At 48.0% G+C, this 14,001-nt stretch overlaps 2 protein-coding genes across 2 annotated transcripts in view; one reads left to right on the top strand and one right to left on the bottom strand.

Annotated features, from left to right (window-relative positions):
- Window positions 1-1,907: 1,907 nt before the first annotated feature.
- On the top strand, window positions 1,908-6,121 carry fam131aa (family with sequence similarity 131 member Aa; the record flags this gene model as incomplete). Its single annotated transcript, XM_083690519.1, has 5 exons — window positions 1,908-1,995; window positions 2,282-2,467; window positions 3,132-3,277; window positions 3,569-4,037; window positions 6,111-6,121. 5 exons carry the CDS (start codon window positions 1,908-1,910, stop codon window positions 6,119-6,121), a joined length of 900 nt encoding a protein of 299 aa, XP_083546645.1.
- A 756-nt stretch (window positions 6,122-6,877) lies between these two features.
- clcn2a (chloride channel, voltage-sensitive 2a) overlaps window positions 6,878-14,001 on the bottom strand; it is a gene marked incomplete at its 3' end in the record, with an annotated part of 30,776 nt that continues 23,652 nt past the window's right edge. Inside the window, exons 15-25 of the mRNA XM_083690518.1 lie at window positions 13,845-13,955; window positions 12,800-13,013; window positions 12,087-12,220; window positions 11,299-11,540; window positions 11,014-11,122; window positions 10,787-10,833; window positions 9,867-9,929; window positions 8,726-8,764; window positions 8,505-8,609; window positions 8,098-8,184; window positions 6,878-7,408 (exon numbers count right to left, since the gene is read on the bottom strand). Of these exons, the coding sequence (XP_083546644.1) occupies window positions 6,878-7,408; window positions 8,098-8,184; window positions 8,505-8,609; window positions 8,726-8,764; window positions 9,867-9,929; window positions 10,787-10,833; window positions 11,014-11,122; window positions 11,299-11,540; window positions 12,087-12,220; window positions 12,800-13,013; window positions 13,845-13,955 (1,682 nt within the window). The remainder of the gene's footprint in view (window positions 7,409-8,097; window positions 8,185-8,504; window positions 8,610-8,725; window positions 8,765-9,866; window positions 9,930-10,786; window positions 10,834-11,013; window positions 11,123-11,298; window positions 11,541-12,086; window positions 12,221-12,799; window positions 13,014-13,844; window positions 13,956-14,001) is intronic.

Genomic DNA, 14,001 nt, shown 5'->3' with positions numbered 1-14,001 from the left:
TCCGGCAGCGCGTTCTTTTGGCCGCGGCTCCTGTCATGTCTTATATAGTCTTCTATAGCCTATTTGACAGTGCCGTATATATCCTTGTAGCCTAGACCTATGCAATACGGTAAAACGACCGCACTCGGGAGTGTTTATCGTTCTATAAACCGTATAGATAGGTTACCCCCCCCCCCCACACACACACACACACACACACACACATCCCTCCCCCACGATGTCAAAGACAGAGAGAGAGAAAAAAAAACAGAATAGTCTTAGTCACCTCGGCCTATTCCCCTTGTCTGTGATCAATCCTTGTCGTGGGTCTATTGTAGTTATTTATTGAGGCCTACAGCTAAAAATCTAATTTATGTTTTGTTTTTTGTTTTGTCAAACGCACCAGAGCAACAGGCATTTCAATCTCGGATAGGCTAGACCCATATACGATGTGGAACTACATTGGTTGAATGGACAAGTGTAGGCTAGGAGGCTATCAAAAGGCTCCGAATGGTCTCTGGTCACTCACTGGGCGCGCTGATAAGAAGACCCTTGGTCGCTGCGGAGCTTTCCAGTTTCTCTCTCTCTCTCTCTCTCTCTCTCTCTCTCTCTCTTCCTCCCTCCCTCCCTCTCTTTCTCTCTCTCTTCCTCCCTCCCTCCCTCCCTCTTTCTCTCCACTTTACATTTGACCCATGTCGACACTTTAGCAATCAGTATGGACGTCATTGAGCCTGTGATGTCTCCGAAGTCGCGGCTTTAGAGGCTTTGCCTTCTGGGTGTCAATCTGCCGCCTGGTATTAGTGAGGTCATGTCAAGCCACCGCACGTGTCCATATGCAATTGACACATTCAATCGAGACGCAAATTAATTTCAACAGGCGCGAATCATCTTGTTTTATTTAGGGAAGGGAAGGCCAAGTCTTTTCTTTAGGCCCAAGGCCCTAGTCTGCCACAGTGGACCTTCCTTCTTCTAGCATTGTGACTGCCAATGGCCCCTGGTCTGAGCATTGATTACTTTTTCTTATGATGACTGATGGACAGATGATGTACTTACTTCAACAAATTGTAAGTCGCTTTGGATAAAAGGCGTCTGCTGAATGCCATACATGGAAATGTAGTGGACCAAAGTCAGCATAATAAGCAATGGCTTCTTTATGTTGGTTGTTTGAAAGCATCAATTAGATTACAAGGTTTCCTTTGACCTGTTGCAACTGTGGCGCATAACTTCACTTATGAAATCCCAAATCCCTCGTTCGAAGGCTGGGCCACGTGCACTTTCTTTCTTTTTCTGCTCCGGTATCCGTGTCCCGGGCGCGCGTCCACGTGAGGATCAACCGCTATCCACTCGAGCTGCTTAGAAAGCAGTGAGCCGTCGACGAGCCCGGGGCCATATGTTTGCTCTTTCGCGTGGATGGCTGTACGCATCCTGTTGAACTGTGTTAAGGCTTTAGGCTTTATGGCTTTGGCATCTGTCACAGTCCAAAACTATCTAGGGTAGCCTTTGGGTCGTGACTGGTGTAAAAAGTCCCAGGCCCAATCTGCGGTGTGCATCCATGCGCTCGTAACTCGCTCTTGCGGTGACTCTCCGTCTCTCGTTAGTCCAAGATGGGGTGGACTTCTAAAGGCGGAGAAAGACGGGCCCTACATTGCTGCCTACAACAACACCAAGAGGAGGTAGGGGTGAAGACCGGGTGGTCGATTCTACGGTTCTGTAAAGAACATGGCTCTTCTGGTCTGTGATGTTCTTCATTAAAAAGGCGATAATACGTCCATTTGCGACGTTACGGAGACGGGGTGCCACATGTTGCTCTCGAGGACAGTAAAATCTGGACATATGATTTTTTTTTCTTATCACTTTAAAACATGAATGACTTCCTTTGACAGGTAAAAGTTGAGGACGCTGCTGAGGACGTTGTTGAGGACGCTGAAATGATCCCGAAGTCAAGAAAAGCTTCAGAAGCAAGGAAAGCTGTCAGCATCCACGAGTTTGCTGCTCTGGCCAGATCGTCCTTATATGGTAGGCTAGGCTACACACACACACACACACACACACACACACACACACACACACACACACACACACACACACACACACACAATTACATTTATACACACATGTACTAAAACACACACACTATTATATGGTAGGCTAGGTTACACACACACACACACACACACACACACACAATTACATTTATACACACATGTACTAAAACACACACACACACACACACACACACACACACACACACACACACTATTATTCACCGTTTCTGACCCAGTCCTATCACTTCTGTCCTCAGGTATCTCCCAAGCAGTGAAGGACCATGTGACCAAGCCTACATCCCTGGCTCAGGGCAGGGTGGCCCACCTCATAGAGTGGAAGGGTTGGCCCAAACCCTCGGACCCGCGTTCGGACCCCCTCCACTCTCACCTCAGCTCCTACTGCCACCTTACAGAGGGAGAACAGGAGGCGCGCTTCGCAGCAGGTGTGTCTCTTCGCTACTCCTGAAGGATAAAGTATTGCTGTTGTTTTTGTCAGTTGTGCGTGCGTGTGTGTTCGTGCGTGTTTGTGCGCATACGTTTGCGTAGGTGTGTGTGGCCATGACCTCTCCCTGCCTCCACCTGCTGTCACACAGCCACTCTCTAACCCCCTGCATATGTCAGATCTTAGCCCTGCCCTTCCTGCTGTTGCCTAGGTGATAGACTGTCTTGTGAGAGCCCAGACCATATGGTGGCCAATTAGAATCTCTCCTCCAACTGTCACTGAAGTGTCCTGTCGTGTCCCTGTCCCAGTCTGAGTAGTGGTGGTACAACCTCTCCTGTTGTTGACTAGCGGTGTCCCACTGTCCCCATGTGGATGTGTGTGTGTGTGTGTGTGTGGGAGGCTGGCACCTGTATCCTATTCCCCAGGCTGAAATCAATTGCAGAATAACCTTGGTTTAGCAGAGTTGTGTATGGGAGTGGATTACACAACATGTACCGAACGAATTACGAAAGAATAGTGGGGGGGACAGGCAAATGATTATATTGTTTGTTTGTCAAAGTGGGAGTGGGTTGGTGGGTGTAAGTGGTTGACATTTTGTGTGTACGTGTGTGTGTGTGCGTGCCAGTTTAGCTTTCTGACTCGTGTGTGTGTGTCTCTCTCTCCAGGAGTAGCAGAGCAGTTCGCCATCGCTGAGGCGAAGCTGCGGGCCTGGGCGTCTGTTGATGATGATGATGATGATGATGAGGAAGAAGAGGAGGACTCCAATGATGATGACTTCTCCCACAAAAATTCACACACACTCCCTACTGAGAGCTCAGGTACACACACACACACACACACACACACACACACACACACACACACACACACACACACACAATCCACATAAGTGAGATCAATGATTCCTGTTTATCTGATTCATCCTATTGTGTGTGCATTGATCATCACTGTCTCATACACTCACTCTCTCTTCTCTTCTTTTCCTCTCCTCCTCCCTTTCTCTGTCTGCCTCTCTCTCCTCATCCATCTCCAGGTGTTCTGACACTTTGCTCCTCCCTCAGACGCCGCAACGTCCAATCCTGCGCCCCGAGTGCCAAGCCAGGCTGAGATTGACGGCGGCGAGGCCCTGCCCTCCCCTGGCTCCACCAGTCACGTGGGCACCAGTAGCAGCAGCCTGAGCTGCGATAGGCCCACATTTCAAAACGTCCCGCCTACCTCACAAAATGACCAGATGAGTCCATTCCCAGAGGGGGGGGCATTAGAGGGTCGCGAGGAGCAGCCTGTACCACTGCAGGAGGATGGCGGGGGGGTCTGGATCATCCACAGGCCTGACTGGAAGCCACGGATCAGAAGCAGTAGGTTCGACTCCTGCTACTCCACCTCTCACTCTGAATCTCTTGGGGAGGAGGAGGAAGAGGAGGAGGAGGAGGAGGAAGAGGGGAGTGTGTTCCAGGAGGGGGCGGTATGGCACTGCAAACATAACAGCTTCTTCTCGGACCGGGCGTCCTCTGGGGTGGCATCGTTCGACGAGGACGAGGAGAAAGAGGGGGAGGGAGAGAGGGAGGGAGAGGGTGGGGCTAGAGGGAGGGAGGGAGGGAGGGGGAGAGAGCATTTGATGTGGTGTTGTTGTCCATCTGTTTACTGTTTACAGTATACTGTAGATGTTCCCTTGGAGTTTCTGTTGACCCTAAACTCACCTTTCCTCTCTCCACCTCTTTTCTCCTCTCTGCCCCCTCCCACCTCCCCTCTCCAACCCCTCTTCTTCTTTCCTACTGTACTCTCCCTCTCTGCTCTCTCCTCCTTTCACTCCTCCTCCTCCTGACCTTTATACTCATTTCTATCCTTCCTTGAGCATGCTCTCCCTCTGTCTCTCCTCTCCTTCTATTTGGCCCTTGCATGCCCTTTCCTTCGACTGTCACATATCATTGAATTCCTCCCTTCTTTATGCCCCTTGTGCTTTTTCCTCTCTATGTCCCCCTTCCCCCCCCCTTTATGCCCCCCTCTGTTGCATTGCTGCTGTTACTGCATGTATTTGAGAGTCAAATCTGAATAATTCATAAAGGGAGACAAACTTCATGCCCTCCTATGCCATTTTCCTCTTCTCTTATGTCCCCCCTTCGCTGTTGCATCGCTGCTGTTTATGTATATTTGAGAGTTAAACCTGAATAATTCAGTGTTGTGTGCGAATGTTCAAATGTACAAGTTTTGTACTTTTCTGTGAAGAGTGGTACTGTATGTTGCTATTGCATTGGTTCTCTATGGACTGTATTTTGTAGTGTTGTCTCTCTGGAGTCCATGCTGTGGTTTAAGAGATGGTATATGTTTGCTACTAAATGTCTTGAATAATAATAAATATGTTTTTCTTTTTAAGAATGTGGTCATTTAAGAAATATTCACACCAGACACACACACACACACACACATACACACACACACGCAAAGGCTGGAAAGAGACACAACAATCCAGATTACATCTCAAAGTCTGTTGAAATTTAATCCATTACTGATGTACAAAAAACAATTTTCATGTTCTCTGAAAAATAACGATGGCTGTTGATCTCAAATGCATATTCTCCTATGTACATAGCATGTGCGTAGATTTCATTCATGTATTTTCATATATACAAAGCATATACAGGCCGTGGCCATATAAAGGGAGATACTACAGACTTATTGCTTAACTAGATGCTCTGTACTATGTTAGCTTATACACTCTATACATTACGACTCCTCGTATGTTATCTTATATGGCGAGCACTACTTCACATTCTATCTGCATACAAAAATAAGAAGACGCTAAATTATAGCACAATTGTTTTTACAGACTAAAATGAACCAAAGTTGGCATGGAATTGAAATACTGAACATATGGCTCAAAACGGTTGAAGCTAAATGAAGCTAAGATGTTAGGGAAATGATTTAAGTTACATCCGTTTGAACACTCACACACACGCTCTACAACAGTTTTTGGACTTGGAGAAGTAATCACTGTGCTATTTCTAAACACTGGTCTAGCTGTAGACCTTTTTTTAATGTGTGTCTGTGTGTGTGTGTGTGTGTGTGTGCGCGGGCGTGCCTGTGTGTGTGCATGTGTGTGTACAGTATGGAAGGATCTGTGTGTGTTATCAGCATGTATAAGCTTCCTAGAGATATATTTTGTGTTTAGGTTTATGCATCTATGGTGTATTTGTGTGTGTGTGTGTGTGTGTGTGTGTGTGTGTGTGCTTACACATTAACTTTAATTGTAAGTATTTAATGTCACCTACTATATATCCTCTATTCCTAGCTTCACTGTTGTCCCATTGCAATAGCAATAATCATTGTACACATTTATGACGAGTCACTGACATTCTTAAATCATGCCAGAAACATGTCTAACACAGCAGAAGATGGCAAGTACAGTAAGTGCAATTCAGACATTTTAATTAGGCTGTTGTGCGAATCGTTGATATCTTACAAACAAAACGTAACATACAAAATGTAATGTGACCAAAAGAAATTGGCTCTACCATCAACATACCCTCCCAGCTTACTGCCAAACAAGGCTACATGTACTGTATGTTAAATAGATGTTAATTACAATGTGCTTGGTCTAAGCATTGAACCCTGTGTGACGCCACGCCTGTGTGTGACTGGGCTATAAGTCACCATGTAGGGCGTTTTTCAGCTGCCTTCAGCCCATAGCTGTGGGTAGTATGTTTACTCTATAATTTCTAAATGTCTCTGTCTGTCTCACTATTTATCTCTCTGTCTCTATCTCTGTCTCTCTCTTTCTCTCTCTTTCACTCTCACTCTCTCTTTCAATGTTGTTTGTTTGAGACTATATTTAGAGGGAATTGTGGTTTGGCTCTCAGATTGAACTGAGATTAAAAGTGTCAGCACCAGATGGGTGCATGGGCAAGGTGCCGCTAAGTCTCTCTCTCTCTCTCTCTCTCTCTCTCTCTCTCTCTTTCTCTCTCTCTGTCACACACACACACGCGCATGCAGACACACACACACACACACACACACACACACACACACACAGACACACTTACTTTTAAATACACACACCAACAGGCGTTTACACTTTCTTTAACACAAAATCATGTTGTCAGAGCCATTCACTTACTCCATCACTCACATGGGCAGACACACACACACACACACACACACACACACACACACACACACACACACACACACACACACACACACACACACACACACACACACACACACACACACACACACACACATACACACACACACACACACTCACACTATCGGTCCCATAAATGCGGCAACATATTATGGACACAGAGATCCAGTTTGGAATTGGAGGTGAATGTGACCTCTAAGAATGTAGAAACTTTGCCAAACCACAAAGCTTCTCCCAATGGAACCCTTTACTGTCCATCAACCCCTCTTCTCACTCTAATTGGTCCTCAATATGGGAGGGAGATCCCTCACACTGCAGTTCTGTTTGGTACATTTGGTACTGGCTCTTGGAGGGAGTTCCGAGTTCCTTCGGCGGCTCTGAGTGGTCAGGCTCCGTGTGGAGGTGGGAGGGGTCATAGTCACAGGCCAGCTCTGATTCATCAGTGTGGGAGGGGCTGCATTCAAACGTAAACTCAGACGCGTCCTCAGTGAAGGAGGGGCTTACTTGGAGAGCCAATTCCGACGTTGCATCCGTGATGTCACCCGGGCTGGTTTCAAACTGCAAATCTGATTGGTCTTGGAAGAGGACCGTGCTCTCTTCATAGGGGAGGTCCGAATGGTCCTCTATGTCGGGCGGCGTGGGTTCCCGTGGTAACGTTTGGCCCCTGTGGCGGTTCCAGAGCTTGTGGAGTTCTGTCACCTCGGAGATGCTGGTTGTGTTGCCGCTGTCACGGAAACTGGCCAAAGGCGGCCGCACTTTGACCCCCGTCACCGTCACTGAGCCCTCGATGGCTTTCCGCAACTGGAAGACGGTGAGAGAGAGGGATAGAGAGAGGAGAAGAGAGGAAGAGAGAGAGGATGGGGAAATAGTTTGAGAAAGAAAAAGATGGAAAGAGAAAGAGAGAGAAAGAGAGAGAGTGAGAGAGAGATAGCGAAAGAGAGAGAACGAAAGAGAGAGAGAGCCGGCAGGGATGAAGATAGGGAAAGAGGAAAGATGATGAAAAGAAAGAGCAAAGGTGAACAGGACTGACCTCAAGTCATAAATACGGTGCAGACGGAATGCATTTCTATATGTATTGTATTGCCATCTCAAAGTGCACCGCCGTTGCCTAGGCAACATTAATCTGCAGCAACCCCTGCAGTAAGTCGACTGATTGGCCTTGACGAGTGCTGATTCATGTGCAGCAATATTGTGCTTTGGAGTCATCTGTGCTGATTACTGCCAATATTCAAACAGTAACACTAATTAGCACCAGAGTGCAGCAGACCTAAGTGTATTTTCGAAAAAATGTCTTTCTATCTTGGTAGAACTGGTTGAAGCTGCATTTGCTGATGTATAATTTTTATGTACAGGTATGAATCATGTTCTGCTTGCCCGCTCGCTCACATATTCAATCATATGAAAACACAGACAAAAAGCTTAGTCATGATGATGTCAGAGTGACATCGGTGTTCTTGAGCGCGGGGGGTGGGGGGGAGGGGGGTACACACCTCCCTGAGGGAGACCACCCCTACGAGACGTCCTGTGCTGGTCACATAGGCGTGGTCCAAACCCAGCAGAGAGAAGATGGTGTGAGTCTGCGGAGAGAGGGGGAGATAGAGAGAGAGGGGGAGACAGGTCAGTTCTAATTCATCTGGCGCAAGTGTGCACACGGAGTATGAGTACACCTCTCAAAGGAGAAGAGGGTAGGGAACATGTTTTATTAAAGGGGCACTTCACCACTATTTAACCTCATATTCATTTCATATTCATCTCCAGCATCATACTGAATATGAGGTTCAAAAAGTGAAGTGCCCCTTTAATAAAACATGTTCCCTACCCCCCTTCTCCTTATATAAGCCATTGTCTGGCAGCTGTTGTTGTTTGGTAGGCTGATAAGTTGACAGGTGAGACACACCTTATGCAAAGATGTCCGCTCCACCAGCTGAAAAGGGGCGGGATCAATCTTGCAGTTGTTGAAATCGACTGGCTGGTCCAGCTGCTGCTCCTCCCACTCAGCGATCTGTGGGTGGGGATTACAAACTCTTAAAGGTGAAGTATGTAGATTTTAGCTTTAAAATAGTGCTAAATAGTGCCAGTTAACCAATGTAGAGGCGCTTGAGGGGAGTTCAGTCTCACCTCGGTGGTGGTCATGTCATCCTCCACTTCAGGGGAGTCCTGAAACCAGGCAGAGACTGAGGTCACACACACACACACACACACACTCTGGCATACAGAAACACACTCACATATGTAACCATCAGCACATGTTACTGATTAGGCCTACAGTAACATGTGGTCAGGAGATTTCCAACCAAAGACATATCTGTGTCACGCCCTCCACTTCCACCTAGTCTGTGTCAGTTCCTCCCTCTCTCCTGTCTGTCTTTGTCTGTCTGTTTGTGTTGTGTGTAGGCGTGGCCAGGCTCCGGTTCCCTGTCACTCATCATCTCCACCTGCTCGTTCTGCTCACCTGTTGGTCATCTGCTCATCACCTCGCTGTATTTAAACCCCGGCTTCCCATCCACTGTTTACCAGATCATTGTTTGTTGTTTCAAGTTAGTCTCGTTCTCGGCCGCTTAGTCTCATATTGATTCTTAGTCCTAGTGTTTTTGTACTCAGTCTGATCATTACCTCTTTATGCTCCAGGACCTCGACCCGGTTATCCGCCTGCCCGCACTACCCGCCTGCCCTGCCTACCCAACCTGCCCTACGTGCCCCGCCTGCCTTGTCTGTCTGCCTGCCCTACCTGCCTGCCTGCCTTACCCCATTTCCCATTCCCTCATTAAATACCCTATTATTTTATATTCGTGTCCTGACTCTGTGTTCTGCGCCGGGGTTCATTAGCTCTGACCGTAATAATCAGAATGATGTGCTATAACAACATTCACTTGATTGACAGCCAATACAAAACATGGAAACAAAATATCTTCATAAAAGACACAATAGCACAAAATAGCTACAGTGCTGTTTGGCAGAAATGTTGAATGAAAATTTGTTTGCTAAATGATCAAATGAAACACCTAAATGAGTGCTGGTAACAGGAAGAAAAGGTAAAATAAACCTAGGCTAGGTCAACTTTGCCTTCCTCTCTCTCCTCTCTCACTCCCCTTCTCTCTTTCTCTCTCTCTCTCTCGCTCAGTCTTAGGGGACCTCAAACCTAATATATGTTTTGGTTGGTAGCTAGTAGCTACTCCCCATTCTTCGGTTGGTCACTCACTACGCGCTAGGGTCGCTAGGCAACGGTTACTAAGCAACCGCCTCTAGGCGACAATCTTACCGCCATGGTGATCCTCACTCGCTTGGGCTTCCTGCTTTCAGAAGCCACCGGCCCAGCCGTGCTCTTAGCCAGGAGAGAAAGGATCAACATAACAACAACATTAACACAACATCAGAGAGGAAGAAGTTGGCACCACTACAATAACCTCAACACAACGTTAACACAACATCAGAGAGGGAGAAGAGGCACTACAATAACCTTCACACAACATTACTACAACAATAAATCATAGCTATGCTTCTCTTACAGCCAGGGAGAGAAAGGGTCAACAGAACAACGTTAACACAACATCATAGAGGGAGAAAATAAACTGCCATATAACCTAAGAACAACGTTACTGCAACACTGGATTTTAGCTACAGTAAGATTCTCTTACAGCCAGGGAGAGAAAGGATCAACATAACACAACGTTAACACAACGTTAACACAACATTAGAGAGGGAGAAGAGGCGCTACAAAACCTTCACACAACATTACAGCAACACTGGATCTTAGCTATGCTTCTCTTACAGCTGGGGAGAGAGAGGGCAGGGACAAGGTATAGTACCATAACATGATTGCAATGTTACAGCATCCAGGGTTTATTTCTGCCTCTCATACTTTTACAAGACAGTTGAGGGAGTTGAGGGACAAGGTGTTAAACTAAAACGTTAATCCAACGTTGTAGCTTTGTTCTGCTTGTTAGAGAGAGAAGGACAAAGCTGAGAGTGGATACACTGTACACGCTTACCATCTGCGCAGGAAGTTCAAGTTGGAGGAGAGCATCTGTAACGTGGGTGCACACAGACACACAGAAACACGCGCACATGGACACACACACACACACACACACACACACACACACACACACACACACAGACAGACACACACACACACACACACACACACACACACAGACACACACACAGGCACTCACTCACCTCGAGCAGCTCCTTCTCCGGGTCAGCACAGGAAAGGGTCTGAGTGCCTGAGAGGGGAGACATTACGCAGTGTGAGAATGTGTGTGTGTGAAATTGAAAGAAATAATGAAAAATTGATGAGTTCAAAGTTCAAATTGATTATACGTCTTTGTGTGTGTGTGTGTGTATGTGTGTGTGTGTGTGTGTGTGTGTGTGTGAATCTGTGGATATTGTGTGAGTGTACATACTGTTGGTGGTCTCTGTGTTGCTGACGGCAGACACTGTTTTCAGTGCAGACTTCAGTGGGAGTTGAGAGTTGGAAACAGCTGGGCTAAAAGAGGACTCCTCTGTGGAGATCTACATTAAGAATATAGAGAGACAGCCACACACACACACACACAGACACACACACACACACACACACATTAGCCCAAACACACACCACCCAACACACACCTACAGTACAGCACCATATATCACACACTCCCTTTAGCTACCCGACCCTGTACCCCTCACACCTGGTTGGTGCTCACCAGGAAGCGAACCCCTTGGCGGGCATGGGTGTGGTCATTGACATGGGCGTGGGTGCAGGGGGGGCTGGGGGAGCCGGGGCTGCCGGGCGGGCTGTCAGTGCCCAGGCTGGGCAGGTGGACGTGGGTACCATTGTCTTGGGCCATGTCCTGGAGGTGCTCCAGCCTGCGCTGAGGACCCAGTTGGAAGGAGAGGAGGGTCTGGAGCTGGGAACGCTCGATAGAGCCCAGCAGGATCATAGAGTCTGGAGCCGGGAGAGAGAGGGAGGAGGAGGGGAGGTAGAGGGCGAAGAGGGGGAGGGGAAAGAGGAGGGGGAGGGGAGAGGAGGAGGGGGAGGAGGAGGGATGGAAAAAGGGGTGGGGGGAGGGGTGGGAGAGGGGAGTGGAGAGAGAGGAGGAGGGATGGAAAAGGGGGAGTGGGGGAGAGAGGCGGAGGAGGAGAGAGGGGGTGAAAAACAGAGAGACAAAAGAGAAGAGAGAAATCAAGGGTAAGGGGGAAACAAGGGCAGAGAGGGAGAAAGAGAAAGACAAAAGAGGAGAGAAAAAGAAGAAACAAAGGAGGAGTAAGCAGACTAAGGAAGAGGGAGAATAGGATTCCAAGACAAAAAGCTGGAAGAACACAGGAGAGAGGGAGGGAAGCAGAGAGTGTGTATGTCATGGGGGGAGTGATGAATCATGGACACACTCACGCGCACACACACACACACGCACGCACGCACACACACGCACGCACGCACACACACGCACGCACGCACACACACACACACACACACACACACACACACACACACCTGTGGACTCCACCAGGGCCAGTGTCTTGAGCTGTCCAGTCAGTAGCACCTCCTGAACGTCGCGATAGGAGGAGAAGAGAGTGATGTAACGAACGTCCCGCACCATGATGTCCTCCACGCGGATATTATACTTCCTGTACAGAGGAGGGGAAGGGAGGAGAGGAGGAGGAGAGGAGAGGAGAGGAGAGGAGAGGAGGAGGAGGGGAGGAGGAGAGGAGAGGAGAGGAGAGGAGGAGGAGAGGAGTGGAGGGGAGAGGAGAGGAAGAGAGAAGCAGAGGGGAAAGAAAGGAAAGAGCGGGAGAGTCGGGGAAAGAGGATTAGAGGAGAGGGGAAAGGAAGATAGGAGTGAAAAGAGTACAGGAGGGGTAAAACGAAGAGGAAAGGAGAGGATTAAGGAGAGGAGAAACACAGTCAAAACAGAAGCACATCCAGGGCAGGCTGAAAAGCATAACAGCCCAAAAAACTAACAAAATAGAAAGCGAGTGAACACCAGAGAAAGAAGACAAAGAGAGAGAGATAAAAGACAGACAGACAGACAGACAGACAGACAGACAGACAGACAAACCGACAGACAGACAGACCGTCAGACCGACAGACAGACAGACTGACACACAGACACAAAGACCGACACACAGACAGACAGACAGACAGACAGACACACAGACAGACAGGCAGACAGGCAGACAGACAGACAGACGGACAGACAGACTCACTCCTGGTGTCCCATGCCCAGTTCAGGGAGGTAGGGCAGCTTCTTGATCCTGATGATGGAGTCGTACAGCGACGGCTGGAGAGACTGGGCCACGGCGTTGGCCAGGATCACCGCGATCATCACCGGCAGGATGTGGGAGATCTGACCAGTCAACTCGAACACGATGACCGCGGTCGACACCGTGTGAGTGACCGCGCCAGACAACGCCGCAGCACCTTTCAAAAAGGGGAGGGATACGAACATTACAGGCGACGAGTACAGGCGACCATTACGTGCCAACGTCGGCCTGAACCCAAACCCCGAATATGGGTACTGTAGCCTCCATTTTGGGTCTTGCTGCTCTCTTGTGTGATTGGAATCGCAGGCGGTGCAATGCTGAAGCTATTTCCATCAATTGAAACAGGCTTATTCAATGTGACTGCTGAAAATGGGCTCGGCTCAAGTTGAGCAGTCAAGCAGGTTTTTGGTTGAAATCAAATGTGAAATCATTACCTCGCTGGAATTTATATTTGATTGGTTAGTGGAACATGACAGTATGAAAATGATGTCGTTTGACAAAATGGCCCATGCAGTGTGGAAATTTGGAATGTTCAATTTCAGTGGAAGTTATTTTTATCTGGACAGGCAAGACTGGATGTTACCTCAGCCAACTTTTGAACCGCTAACCTCCTAGCCTGCTAGCTACCGTTTTGGAACTCGACCTTGAACACACGCGTGAGAGAGATGGGGTGAGATGTGTGTGTCTGTCAGATGATCAATAAATAAAAATACAAAATAATTAACAACTTGAACCAATGTAGTGACTTTTGCAAGCTGGACTTCACTGAGATATATGCCATTTAGCTGACGCTTTTATCCAAAGCAACATTACATTACAGTGAGTGCATACGGTTTTTCAGTATATAGGGTCCCAGCAGGAATCGAACCCACAACCTAAGCGTTGTTAACGCCATGCTCTACCAACTGAGCCAGAGAGGACCACTGACAGTGGACACGTAATGGAGCCTGAGGGATGACAAACAGGACATGAACAGTTGGCTACTCACCAACGACAGCATAGCCACCAGGCACAATGGGGTACACACTGCCATCAGCATGTATGCCATCAGGAAACATGGACGCCATGGTCTCTCCAACCAGACGGCCAAATGCTGCACCTGTCCATGACACACACACATACACACACGTACACACAACACGTAC

This window comes from Argentina silus (assembly GCF_951799395.1).
Source record: "Argentina silus genome assembly, chromosome: 18".
NCBI classification, from domain to species: Eukaryota; Metazoa; Chordata; class Actinopteri; order Argentiniformes; family Argentinidae; genus Argentina; species Argentina silus.
The sequence above is the reverse complement of the archived record's forward strand: the minus strand, read 5'-3'. Positions and strand labels throughout refer to the sequence as shown.